The 13,171-nt window shown below is 36.5% G+C and overlaps 1 protein-coding gene across 1 annotated transcript in view; it reads right to left on the reverse strand.

The window, feature by feature from the left end:
• Nucleotides 1–246: 246 nt before the first annotated feature.
• LOC115439966 (zinc transporter ZIP11) overlaps nucleotides 247–13,171 on the reverse strand; it is a 58,193-nt gene continuing 45,268 nt past the window's right edge. Inside the window, exons 6-7 of the mRNA XM_030164071.2 lie at nucleotides 10,918–11,076; nucleotides 247–1,784 (exon numbers count right to left, since the gene is read on the reverse strand). Coding sequence (XP_030019931.1) covers nucleotides 1,706–1,784; nucleotides 10,918–11,076 — 238 coding nt within the window. The 3' untranslated portion in view covers nucleotides 247–1,705. The remainder of the gene's footprint in view (nucleotides 1,785–10,917; nucleotides 11,077–13,171) is intronic.

Raw genomic sequence — 13,171 nt, forward strand, 5'->3', positions numbered from 1 at the left:
GAGGTATGGGTATTTGAAAACATCTACAGCCTTAAGACCACCGGTACCTTAACATGAGAAGGAGAGTAGCTTCCATACACCATATCATTAAATTGTCAATAAATGTCTTATATCTGCAATAAGGCGTTAATAAGATTAACCGTACATTTTGATGTGTCTATGTCTTAATATGTAAAACGCGTAGGTGATCTTTCGGCTGTAGACATTTCAATATTAAAATCATGTACGAGTAATTAAAACACACCATCATTATGCTGCAATTTATATTATATATAAAACAAAATTATCTTAAATAACAATATATTAAATTCGTAATTTATATAACAGTGCCGTTGAGCTTTGAACTATAGCACGTAATATAAACAACTAAATGCATTTTCCAAAAGAAATTTATCAACTTACATCGGAACTACGTTTATTTACAATTAGATAAGATACGTACGTGAATCACAATATTTATAATTTAATTAACTTTGGAAAACATTCACGTTGAAAAACATCTATTCATATTCGATATTTTTCATATTGTATCGATTAAATCGAATTAATTTAAAATAAATATAATATATTGTCTTTTTAATTTTATCTATCAAGGTTTGTACTTGTCAATTGGAAATAAGTAAACGTTTGTAAAGATACGATTGTAAGTTAGGCGTTACAATAATTACTATCTATGAAATATGAGTAAGCTGAAACGATCAACAATATCAAAGTACACTATCGAGAATCTCACCCGCGCTAACATTGACAAGCACAACCTTAATTAATGCACTACTTATCATATAATTTGGCTTAAAATTAACTCAGTACTCCTGAATGACACTAGCGTTAGTAGTATATTAATTTGGCGACATGCTACCTTATTTCCAGTACTATAAGAATTATTGCTATTGGTAGAAGTCTATACTACTTAATTGTTTTGTAAATATCTAGTTTACTTTCAAATATAATAACGCATGCAACACTCATGTAAATTACTAAAGGAATATCAGAAAATATTCTAGCCGAAATATAGCAAACGACATCCATAATATGGCAATATTGTTGTTGAAACCAACCCTTAACATAGAGTATTAATACATAACAGGAACATTTGTGTCTAAAATGAAAACACGATGTAGATATGTAACTCATATTGCGATCATCAAGCAAAGATCAGTAGGAACTGAAACTATGTATATAAAATTGGCATTTAGCAGTAATTCTTACTTTGTACTAACAACGCCTTGTTTACGATATTCTTATTTACAACATAAGAAGTTCTACATTGCACAGGGACTATGTTATTGTAGCCTTGCAGTGGACAACTTTTAAGTTAGAGCTCTTAAAAATGTAGAATAAATTTAGAGCAGAGTACAATACGACTGTACGTAATTGTTCGTCTATATATTGTTTAAAATTTAATGTTATTTTTAGATTAAAATACTCGTAGTTCACGAATTGATATCAATAGTTAAGTTAATATCATCTATCATAATTGAAAATTTTGAAACATTATTTGCTTTATGATCTGTTCTACACATTATCTAGTTAAAATCGATTGCATTACTCGTATTAAGTTCGTTTTTCCTAACAGATATTCCTTAGTTATGATATTAACTATTTGTCGAGCTGTCTACGTACAAAATGAAGGGATATTATAACTACTTAGCTTATTAGTCGCCAGCGGGAAGGCACTCGGTGTTAGGGCTCGGAGGCCGGTGGTTTAACCGAGACCTACGTCCAGGCACATCATCACCACAAACCCGATGATGCAGCCCCACGTCGCCAGCTTCCCGTTGCCACTGCAAATAAAATTTTATTTTTATACCACACTTACTTTTGGCTGCGGCTTCGCTCGGTGAAAGAGTTTTCAGGGATAAATATTTCCTGAGATGAAAGTAACCTCACTCAGGAGTGATTTAGCTTCCTATAAATTAAAAAAAACAATGCGGTCTAGTAGTTCCTGGGATTAGTGCGTGTAAACAAAAACCTCTTCAGCTCTATATATTAGTATAAATTCAGTTGACTGTGGTACTTAAAACCATCTTTGTAGTCTCCAAGAGAGTTGACGTTAGACAAACAGTTTTAAAAACCTTAAATACTACAAAAAAATATTGTTGGGTATTAAGGAGATTACATTGCGGTATAAACTGATTACACAGAAATGAAATTTCAGAGCCTATTTTTATAAGCTTCAAAGTGCAATATACACATATGGTCAGTTAAATTAACTTTTGTGGCTTTAATGGTACATTTATGGACTTGTTACGCTGCATCAGTCTTTCAACAATAATTGAAGATATCTGAGTTTAGAGTAAAATGACATTCATAAATATGATACACATTGTGCTCAGTTACAATGAATCATCAATTACTAATAGATAAGAAATTGTGTCCCGATTTTGTAAATATATTAAAATTATTGTCTGCTTTATGTACTGTACTTTGAAGGAATGTTGCGAATAATAGTAGATGTAAAAATAATGCTTTTGCTGCTTAAAATATATTTTTTTTTATTACATATTACAATTTCAGAGGTAGCAGCCAAGACGCCTTTCCACAAACTTTAAAGTTAAAAGAGAACAACAAAATATATGTGGGAAAGACATATCCGATCGATAAGTTTATCGCTTGAAGATGTCATTCCCATACATTTTTGTTTTTTGTATTAGCGTTAACGATTGTAGAAAGGCGTCTTGGCTACGCTCCCAGTTCTGATATATGTTAATTGCTATATTATTAATTTAAAATGTTCCCATATCCGCATTTTACAAAGAGCGAAAAATAAAATTAGCTCTTATTGTTGTAGTTCGGTTACGATATACGCTGTACAAACACAATAACATAGGGGTCCGTTATAAAATGCTGTCGTCATACAATACGGGCCATTGAGAAATAACGTGTAAACGATATTTGAATATCAATTAGGTAGCAAAATTACGATATCGGAAAGACCGCCGATGGTGTTTGCGTCTCACGCACTCGGATTTAGAGAAACCGGCCGACCGGAATACTCTAACTGGAATTACGGGCCATTACATTAAAATAATTCCCGGTACTTAGGTACTCACTACCCGGACATTTTTATGCACATACCAAATTTTACTGGAACACTTAACGGACGTTTTTAACCATTCTGCGTATTATATATTACTTCTGTATCGCGCCTAGAACAATGGATATTTTTTGGAGATTTTACAGATCTTACAGTCGGTCCTCTCTGGTAAATCTAGCTATTATAACTGTCTATGGAAGTTGGTAAATATAAATTGCGTCTGTTCCGAATAAAAAATCGCACAGCACTTAGGAATAATGTAGTTTTAGAAATTACCAATTAAATAAAAGCTTGACCTTGATCGTATTAATGTGGATTCTATTTATGTGTAATAATAATAAATAATATCAGCCCTGTATTATATACCTGCCCACTGCTGAGCACGGGCCTCCTCTACTACTGAGAGGGATTAGGCCTTAGTGCACCACGCTGGCCTAGTGCGGATTGGTAGACTTCACACACCTTCGAAATTCCTATAGAGAACTTCTCATATGTGCAGCTTTCCTCACGATGTTTTCCTTCACCGTTAAAGCGAACGATAAATTCACAAAGAATACACACATGATTTTAGAAAAGTCAGAGGTGTGTGGCAGTCCGTTCCACACCCAACTAGGCTATCGCCGCTTATTTATGTATATGTAGGTATTTTAAAACAATATGAAACACAATTAATATTTAAGGACACAGAAGGCTCGTCAAAAATCCTCTGAGATGAAGAGTAAATTATACCAATTTATATATAATTTCTTAACATATCTAGACATGATACGCTTATTATGCTTAATCTTGTTTGTAAGTTACACGATCTAGTAATCTTCCGGCGTCTGGCGGCCTACCTGTGAGCCAGTTTCCTAAATCGAACCGAAAAGGAAAATTCCTGATCGTATAAAAGGAAGTCAGTCGCAATTTAAAGATATTTCGAATAAAGAGTAGTTAAACAGTAACTTATGGCAGTAAGATATAGCATGACTGGCTCCCCTCAACCACAGTCTCCTCCAGTGACAATGAATGTGGAATTGTAGCTTTGCTCATGCATTTTGTATTGCTGCTGTGATTAGCAGAGGTCCAAAGCATCAAATTTCTACTACTACAACAACGACTAACAACTAGCACTGAATTGGGGGCGTTGGAGGATGTTCTTGTACCATTTGCTCTATTGCAGTAAATTTAATGAGGCTCAACAAATTTTCTTATACCTAGTAAATAACAATGTTTCTGCCTCATTTTCTGAATACTATCAGAAGAGCATAGTTCAGACGATCGCCTCTCATATCGATTCCGAAAGAGTTGTCTCATTCCTAGAAAGAAATAGTTGTGTATGTAACATAAATTCTCTGTATATTCCGTATTATTGCAGAATACAAATTTCCCAATCAAGTGATATTTATTCATAATCATGTTAGTTTATGCTAAATGCAGAAAGACAAAGCCATGTATTCCAAAATTATGCACGATATAACCCCGCATAATGGGTAGCAATAGTTGCACGTCTAATTGTATTGATTGTCACGTCACATCGTCTAGACAGCGGAAAAATACGGCTTTGGTAAATTTTCTTAGAATCCCAACATGTGCGCACGCCAGTTATTTAATAAAGAGGGGAGCCTGCCGGGCTGCGGTGCTCGGGGGCCGTTACTTAACATTGCTGCATTTTACCAAATACGTTACCATTTTTTTTTATCGAATTCCATGTTAAAAATGTTAGTTCTTTTTGTGAAAGGATTCGAGTAATTAATACCACAAGAAGATTAAGTAGCAGTGTACTTTGTGTAATATACTAAGATCCTGGATGGATAAAAAAGATTGTAATGAAAAAATATTGTCTCCATTAACCTGATACATCACCCTAACACGTCAGGGGACGCAATTTTAAGTATATTTATTAACGAGCTAATATTAGGGTCAGTAGTCACCTTGGCCTACCTAAGGGGACAGAGTGAATGGCGTGGTATTTAAATTAAATAAATTTACTATAATTTATTTAATTTTAATATCACGATGGTAATAATATATGGATTTTATTCTTTTTTTGCAAAACATTATACCAATAATGATGAGCTTTATAAAACAAGCTTTTGACAAATATTTTTGTAACTTTATACGTCGCGTTTACTAGTTTAGTTTTGTCATCAATACAATCAGTCATATTCGGAAAAAGTCGAATCCGATTATTAGATACAGTTATATAGTATATACATTGCAATTTTTATGAATAACAGGTTTTTTTGAAATTTCAACGCAATCAATACACTAATTAAGTTATGGTACAAAGTTCGATGCCATCGGAACATAAATCTTCGTGTATCCTTCATCATGGCATAAACATCGAACTAGAAAAATGACTGTGCATACATTAATTTCGGCAAGATGTTAAAATGTAAACAACAACTTACAAAACTTTAAAATTGCATTATTAATTTATATAATTTATGCACATCAGCAAGCGATAGAGGCGAGCGTTTGCTCAATCCTGTTGATATACAAGACGTTGTTATTAGACGATTACGACAGTTACATTGAGTAGTCGGGGCGGCAGTTTTGACATCCGCTTCGTGAGGACGCTACGCGTCGGAGTATGCCATGTTAACGAGTTTGACAGAATGATACATTACGCATATTCCGATCACGCTCCATGGGGAACCCCGACTGTACACACGACACGAACCTAAATACCATCGCTGACATCACACTAAAAAACTAAGGAATTTTCAACATCAAGTTATGTGGAAATGTAAGCGGTTTTATCTGCTTTTGGAATTATATTTTTTTTTATTGTTGATAACGCGCCATTAATAGACAATAAATTATTTTCGAGTAAATATTTTTTTATGCCTGTCGTGCGTATATTTGTTTTGTAGTTTTGCTTCCAAAAGTAGCAACATTTGTATTTTATTGATCTTACTTTTGGAAATGATATAGTCAAATTAGTGTAAAAACCATAGTGCCAATTTATCACATAATTCTTTTATCAATTAATGCAAATACACTACGTGTATTGTAACTTGTATTAATCGTAAATCTCCATAATTTGGTATCATCGACGAATTAGTCTCCATTGTGCTAGGTATCTAAAGTTTCAAATGGATCATGCTAGCAAATGAGGATTACTACATTGAACTAAGACCAGTTCGTTCCCACAAGACCTTAATATTGACATGAAATTCCGATCGGTTTTCCCGAGCGCCTCCGTTTGTAATTGCCGATTTGGCTTTGTCTTTAAAATTACTCCCAAGCCGCCCTTAACATCACACGACTAAGTATGACACGTAATTAACTAAAATATACTGTGGCAAGCAAAAAACGTGCCAAATATGAGGCATTTTTAAAAAAGCATTGCCACGACTTTTATGAAAACACGTTTGTAACGAATTATGAATCTCAAATCTAACAGCTGCTCGAGTAATAAATTATTCCAGCCAATTATGCTGAAAAAAATCTTTTTACTTTATTTTTATATAATTTGTTACTTTAGATGAGTGGCAAATTGGCAGTGCGTATAAGTTGTCCCGAAAAATGCCGGCGGTGATTAATCATACTTTATAACAGCTATTGTTAATCTGTCTCCCTGTGTTACTGAGGAGGATAAGCACCGTGATTCGATCGCAATACATAATGTGTATATCTCGAAACAAGTCACTCTGGAATGTTATTGGAAAGAATGTAATTTACAGATACGAGAAGGAATTCATTTATTCTTTTTCATGCTTTTGAGATAATGCAATGTTTAAATTAAATGTAATGTTAGTAAAAATGGAAAACAGTTTAGGAACCTCCTAATATTTTATGAAGTTCTTATAAACTGAGTTGAAAATTCTAATTTGTTTGTTTTATTAAATGTTAACGCGAGTTTGTTATGTCCATGTTGTAATTGAAGAAATCCTGTCACGTACTCGGGTCGAGTCAACCATCAATTTGCATTGCCGTTATTGTTACATTACCAAGTAGCAGAGGATGAATAATTACTGAATATGAGACTTGACTTCTGAAATCTAACTGTGACGATCGTAACAAAGATATAAGTTCAAAAATGTCTCTGCAGGAACGATCAGTAATTAGCCATTTGGACGCAAAATCATTTTCACAGGGCCGAGTCGTCAAGGACCGTCATTTCATCTCACACTAAAGAAAAATAAATAATCGTAAAAGATTCGCATTTAGTGGTAAACTCTTGTTACATTTGCATGCAGGATATCTATGATAATCGTAACCAATTTTGTTCGCAATATTATATTCACAATGGACACCGCATCGTAAAGCAAAACTTGCAAGCCTTGAGCCAGATTTTAATGGAGGTCAGAGTGCTCGATGGTGAGGGTTGGTGGCTGGTGGTCGGGCAGTTGCATCACAGTGGTCTCTGGAGGTAGGTCAGGGAGTGTTGGACAGCTGCGCGCTGGATTCCCAGACGGTGACGTCAGCGCATAGACAAACTAGAGCAGCATCACCGGCTTTATCCCGGCAACAAACGTGTTATTTTATATATTTATTGTTATTGACAGTGGCGAGACGGTGACAAGCCCACGCACGGCGACGCACCGAATTTACTTCATAATCGTCGAGTGTGCGTATCGGGCGGCCGGTGCACGCCGCCCGGCGCCCGCCCGCTGCAAATAGACACGCCATAGCTTTGTCGCTCACCAATACTTTAATGGGCCACCGTATCATTGTTATTGAGAAAGCCGTGTCTCAACGTGTAACAACGGTGTCCATTGAGAGCTTTACTCCGTGTTTTACGATTGCTCAAATGCACGTGGGATTTGTATGCTTTTCTGGCAACAAATAATAATTAACATGATATGAAAATTGATGAGCATGTGGCTGAAAGTTCAGTTTCAAACATTTAAGAGTGTAATTTTGAACTTGTATATAATCTTAATTATTTAGCAACATGCAAAGTTAGATAGACTTTATGTTGCATTTTTGTGATAGAGCTTTACTGTAGGCAATTTTGCCTTCAGGGTAGAGGAGCCGACTCCACATTGAAGCCACCGTTTCACTGAAAATCGAAGGGAAATGCTAGTTTTGGTATTGCATTTAACACGCTAAATAAAATGTCGAACGTTTATAAAGAAGCTCGCCCTCTCTATTCTCATTACTCTCTTGAATGGTGGGCGGCACATCATTGATTCCCATGACATCGAAGGCAACGAACATCGAAGTGATATCACTTGTAATTAGGTGATCCACCTTACTCGTCAGTAGGTCTCATTACATAAAAATTAACCCGGTTCTCGAAAGGCTTCATGAACAGTCTGAGCTCGATTTTCTCATGAGTCATTTCTCTGCAAATAGTATATAAAAATATGTTGAGCATACAGGAAGTCTAATGATTACAATCGGTTTAAAATAGTTTCTTAATTCAGGAAGATATTATCAACAAGCATCAGCGGACGTGGACACGGACGTATCGGGGATGTGAACTGACACACGAATGTTGTTAGTTTATAATTTGTTGAACAATTAGAACAACATATAGGGAGAGCGATAAATGTTGAGCTCGAAATGCAGTGCGAGGACAACGACAGCGCGCCGTCCGGGGTGTCAGACGGCGCGCCGCTATTTCGGGCGAGGGTATTTGCGTCGCGACGCCCGACGCCGCCGCATCCCGCGCCTACATCTTACATGCCACTTGCACTGTGCAAAACGCTATTATCTCACACTGTTATTGCAGCCATCTATTTTTTGTACAAATTTCTCACACTCGCCGAAATCATCGCTTCAGTTGATTTTATTTAGCGCTGTTGCTGGGTACGCGTTGCGACTCCGTTTACAATTTTCTGAAGCTTTTATAAAGTCACAATAGACGAGCACGTTGTTTTTCTCCAGATGACATGTTTATTGCATTTTTGAGACAATTTCGAGAATACAGTTTAATCTGTATTTCCACGTTTGTAACGTGAAGTTACAGTAAGTTTCGCATCTATTATGAACGATACGAACTATAATAAATGTATCTAATTTATACTCGACTGCTTTTAACTTCGGCGTGGCAATCCTTAATCAAGCAGTAAATAGGCGTCGTCAATCCACGTCGCTGCTGTATAAAGGTAAACTTTAAGACAAATCCTATATCGAGCTTAGTATTATCAGACGCGAGATAAGGAGTTGAGCTTTGAGAAATCGATGTAAGTGTTGCAATCGCAATGTTGTGCAACTGTTGTATACAACCGTCCTGTGTATATCGCAACCAATCAACATATTCATAGGAAACATTCGAATTTTGTTCGCACACTCGCTACGATTAACTTTATGCAAACATTTACATCAGACGTTTACAAAACAATCAACAATGTTAAAGATGACACGGTAAACAAACATTATGCTTAATAAAGTTGCCAAAATTTACGGACACACGAAAATATTAAGAAAATGTTTACAATTCTACACAATCTTTGTGTACGAGTTACTTTCATAAATACTGGCGAAAAAACATAACGAAGTTCGAAAAACGAATCACACGTATGTGATTTCAAATGTTTGTAGAACACAAAGCTGTGGAGCTGTCCTGAATAGCAAGTACAATTCCTGTTTGGGGCTGGTATAATGTAAACAATGAGCTCATAACGTTTCTGGACACACTGGCCCTGTGTCCGGAAGGGAAACGCGACCGGTCCGGGACAATGCCAAGATAGGATAATGGCGGCCGCTGTCGCCGGGGAGAAGGACCCGCGTCACACAGCTTTCGTCCTTCACTCGCACCCTAACCAAGACGCGCCTATTGATAGCTAACAAGCCGTCAAATTCATATCTAAAGGAATACGCACACAAATCTGCTCAATCAAGATATGGTGCGACCCTCGTTAGTACAATTGTGGGTTAAGCTTGCGGATTATACATACCCTCGTCTGTCTTGTCTCGCAAGTTAACAACAACGTTAACAATTACGCAGAATCAAAACATGTGCACGAAATATTATTTGTCTGCACTAAACGGATGTTATCGGATGTGAAAACTGTAGTAACGTATTGAGTAATTATGGTGGACCCGTCCATTAGACTTAGACGCGAGGGCCACGTTTGGACATTGGACGAGGGTGATAACAAAACCGCTTTATCTGAAGGGGACCTCGCACAAACTCAAGGTAACATTCTTTACTTTATCTCCCTCTATTCATTGCCGGACCATGTAGAATTAGATGAATTGATATATAATTTATCATTTGTCTGGTAATATCTGCATGAAGGGTAAAAATTATCGAGAGTTTTTTGAAACGAATTATAATCGAAACCGTAGGTAACTGTACTGTTTTCATGTTACGTTTCTTTTAAAATAAGTTGGCTGATTTTTAACAATAATAAAAGGTAGATAAGGAATCTCTGTGGATTTGCATCGGTACGGCAACACAATTTAAAACGTAAATGTGAAAACCAAATAATATGCATGAGAAAAGACCGTACTGAATAGGTATCCTGGTAAGGGAAAAAAGGCGACAACTGCACATTATCATTGTATTTTTAGCGAATAACCTTTATTTACAAGTACGACAAAAGTTCAGTAGATCTTGATGCAAAAGCACAGTATAATGCCGAGCTTTTCCTACATAGACTATTTCAGTTATGTGTGATTCAAGAGAAAACGACAGTAGTCGTGGTTTTACAATTGCGTAAACTATAAAATGGATGATTAATGGGAATTATAGCTCATACTAAATTAAAGCACAAATAGATTTAAGCTTAAGTTTTTGTTTAGCTTGCGAAAATTTTACAAATGTGTGTTGTCAGAATTGATGACAACTACAATATTTTCCACAAATTTATCCATTGCTACGCCATAGCGCTTCGACTGCACTACAATGAACACTCTTTAATTATGGGTCCTTTGGATGTCCTAACACATATTACATGATAAATCTGGTAGCCATAATAGAATGATGAAACACTCACGACGCATTAGCTTCTGGTATGATGTCATCTGCGACGACGTATATCATCGCGCCGGCTGCGAAGGCGAGCGCGTACGGCAAGGCGGGCTTGGCGGCCGCCACCGCAACCGCGCCCAGCACGCCGAACACTGGCTCTACCATGCCGGAAAGCTGCCCGTACCTGGGGGAGAAAAATTGACTTTTACTAGGCGTTGCTCGCGGCTTCACCCGCGTGACAAGCTCTTCCCGCTACAGAAGTCCCTAAATCACTATAGCGATCCATAGCGCACATTTTAATCCCGGACATGTTCTATGTGTGTGCCAAATTTCTTCTAAATTCGTGTAGCGGTTGCTCGGTTTTTAGGTACTTCTAACATACATCCAAATATTTTCGCAAACATTAGCAATCCTGTTTTATTCATACTTAATTTTTACATTCAATACATGCATGCCTTTTATTTCGGAGATGTAGGAAGAGGTAAATAAGTGCACCTTCCCTTTCGGTATATGTTTTCCGTGTCATGATGTGATAAGGGGCGAGGTTATCGCCATATCGTAATTTATTCATATTTAGCATCCATACATGTAAGTAAGTTGGTGGATGGACCTAATTGACCACCAAGTTTAACGCTAAACTTAAAAACCATACATAACAATAATACACATAGTTTTGGCGTTTGATGAGGTCATCATCATCATCCCTTAGGTAGAGGAAGTTATATTAATCGTCATGGTTGAAGTGGCAACAGTAGCTAAGAAATTCTATCTACGTACTGGAAATTATTTTATAAATTCCAAAAAAAAAATTGCATTGACTCTAAAATAGACTAATACGGTCACATTTAGGTCACATTAGCCACAACCCAGCTACACATAAATAGAGAAAGTTAAAATTTCTCCGGGAGATCAAGTTTAAAGAACAAAGACACTTTAATTTCCAACGAATAAACTTGTCCAAAGGGCAGAGAAATCTTAGACTAACAACCAGTGTATGTATTTTAGCACATTGCAGTTAGTGAGATGATAATTTAAAGAACAAATTCAGATTTAAAGCGTGAACAGGAATGCGGTTGGACCGTGATCTGTTCGCGACGAACTGTTTCGGGATTATCTTGTTCTAGTTTACTTTGTACGCCGCCACGACTTCGATGAATGTCATTTCGCGGAATGTCCTGACCGTTTTGTCAAACCAGAATAGAAAGAACAAATCTATACCTAAATCAACGGACTTGTTATTTTAGTAATTGGCTTGCGTTGTCCATAAAACATTTATTAAAATAATATATTACATATTTCTTTAGCAACTTCACGCTTTTGTTACATTTAATAATAATAATAATAATATCAGCCCTGTATTATATACTTGCCCACTGCTGAGCACGGGCCTCCTCTACTACTGAGAGGGATTAGGCCTTAGTCCACCACGCTGGCCTAGTGCGGATTGGTAGACTTCACACACCTTCGAAATTCCTATAGAGAACTTCTCAGATGTGCAGCTTTTCTCACGATGTTTTCCTTCACCGTTAAAGCGAACGATAAATTCACGAAGAATACACACATGATTTTAGAAAAGTCATAGGTGTGTGCCCTTGCGATTTGAACCTGCGGACATTCGTCTTGGCAGTCCGTTCCACACCCAACTAGGCTATCGCCGCTTACTACATTGTTACATTTAAGTTAATTAATATGGTGCAAAATTTACCTACCATTTTATGAATGGAAATAATGAGTAAAAAACGTAGGTATTCTAAGATGGTTCAGTAATCTATATATATAAAAGAAAGTCGGGTTAGTTACACTATTTTTAATTCAAGAACGGCTGAACCGATTTGGCTGAAAATTGGTGGGGAGCTTGGAACCAGGAGATGGACATAGGATACTTTTTACTATTATATAAATCTGAAGAGTTTGTTTTGTTTGTTTGAATGCGCTAATCTCAGGAACTACTGTTTCGAATTGAAATTTTTTTTTAATAGAAAAATGTTGCAATAACTGGGAAAATTTATTCGTCTCGAGGGCTTCCGTTGCGTGCGCTGGGTAAACGGTTATAGTTATGAAATAAATAGGTATGATGGAATTATTCCTCCTAAAAAGTTCTAAAACATATAATTTATAAAACAAAGTCCCCCGCCACATCTGTCTGCCTGTCTGAACGCGTGAAACTCAAAAACTACCAAACGGATTTTGATGAAATTTGGTATACATATAGTTTGAGATCTTGCGAAGAACATAGGCTCCTTTTATCGCGGGAAAAATATAAAGCGTGATTGTTATAA

Source organism: Manduca sexta, chromosome 15, assembly GCF_014839805.1.
Source record: "Manduca sexta isolate Smith_Timp_Sample1 chromosome 15, JHU_Msex_v1.0, whole genome shotgun sequence".
Taxonomy (NCBI): Eukaryota; Metazoa; Arthropoda; class Insecta; order Lepidoptera; family Sphingidae; genus Manduca; species Manduca sexta.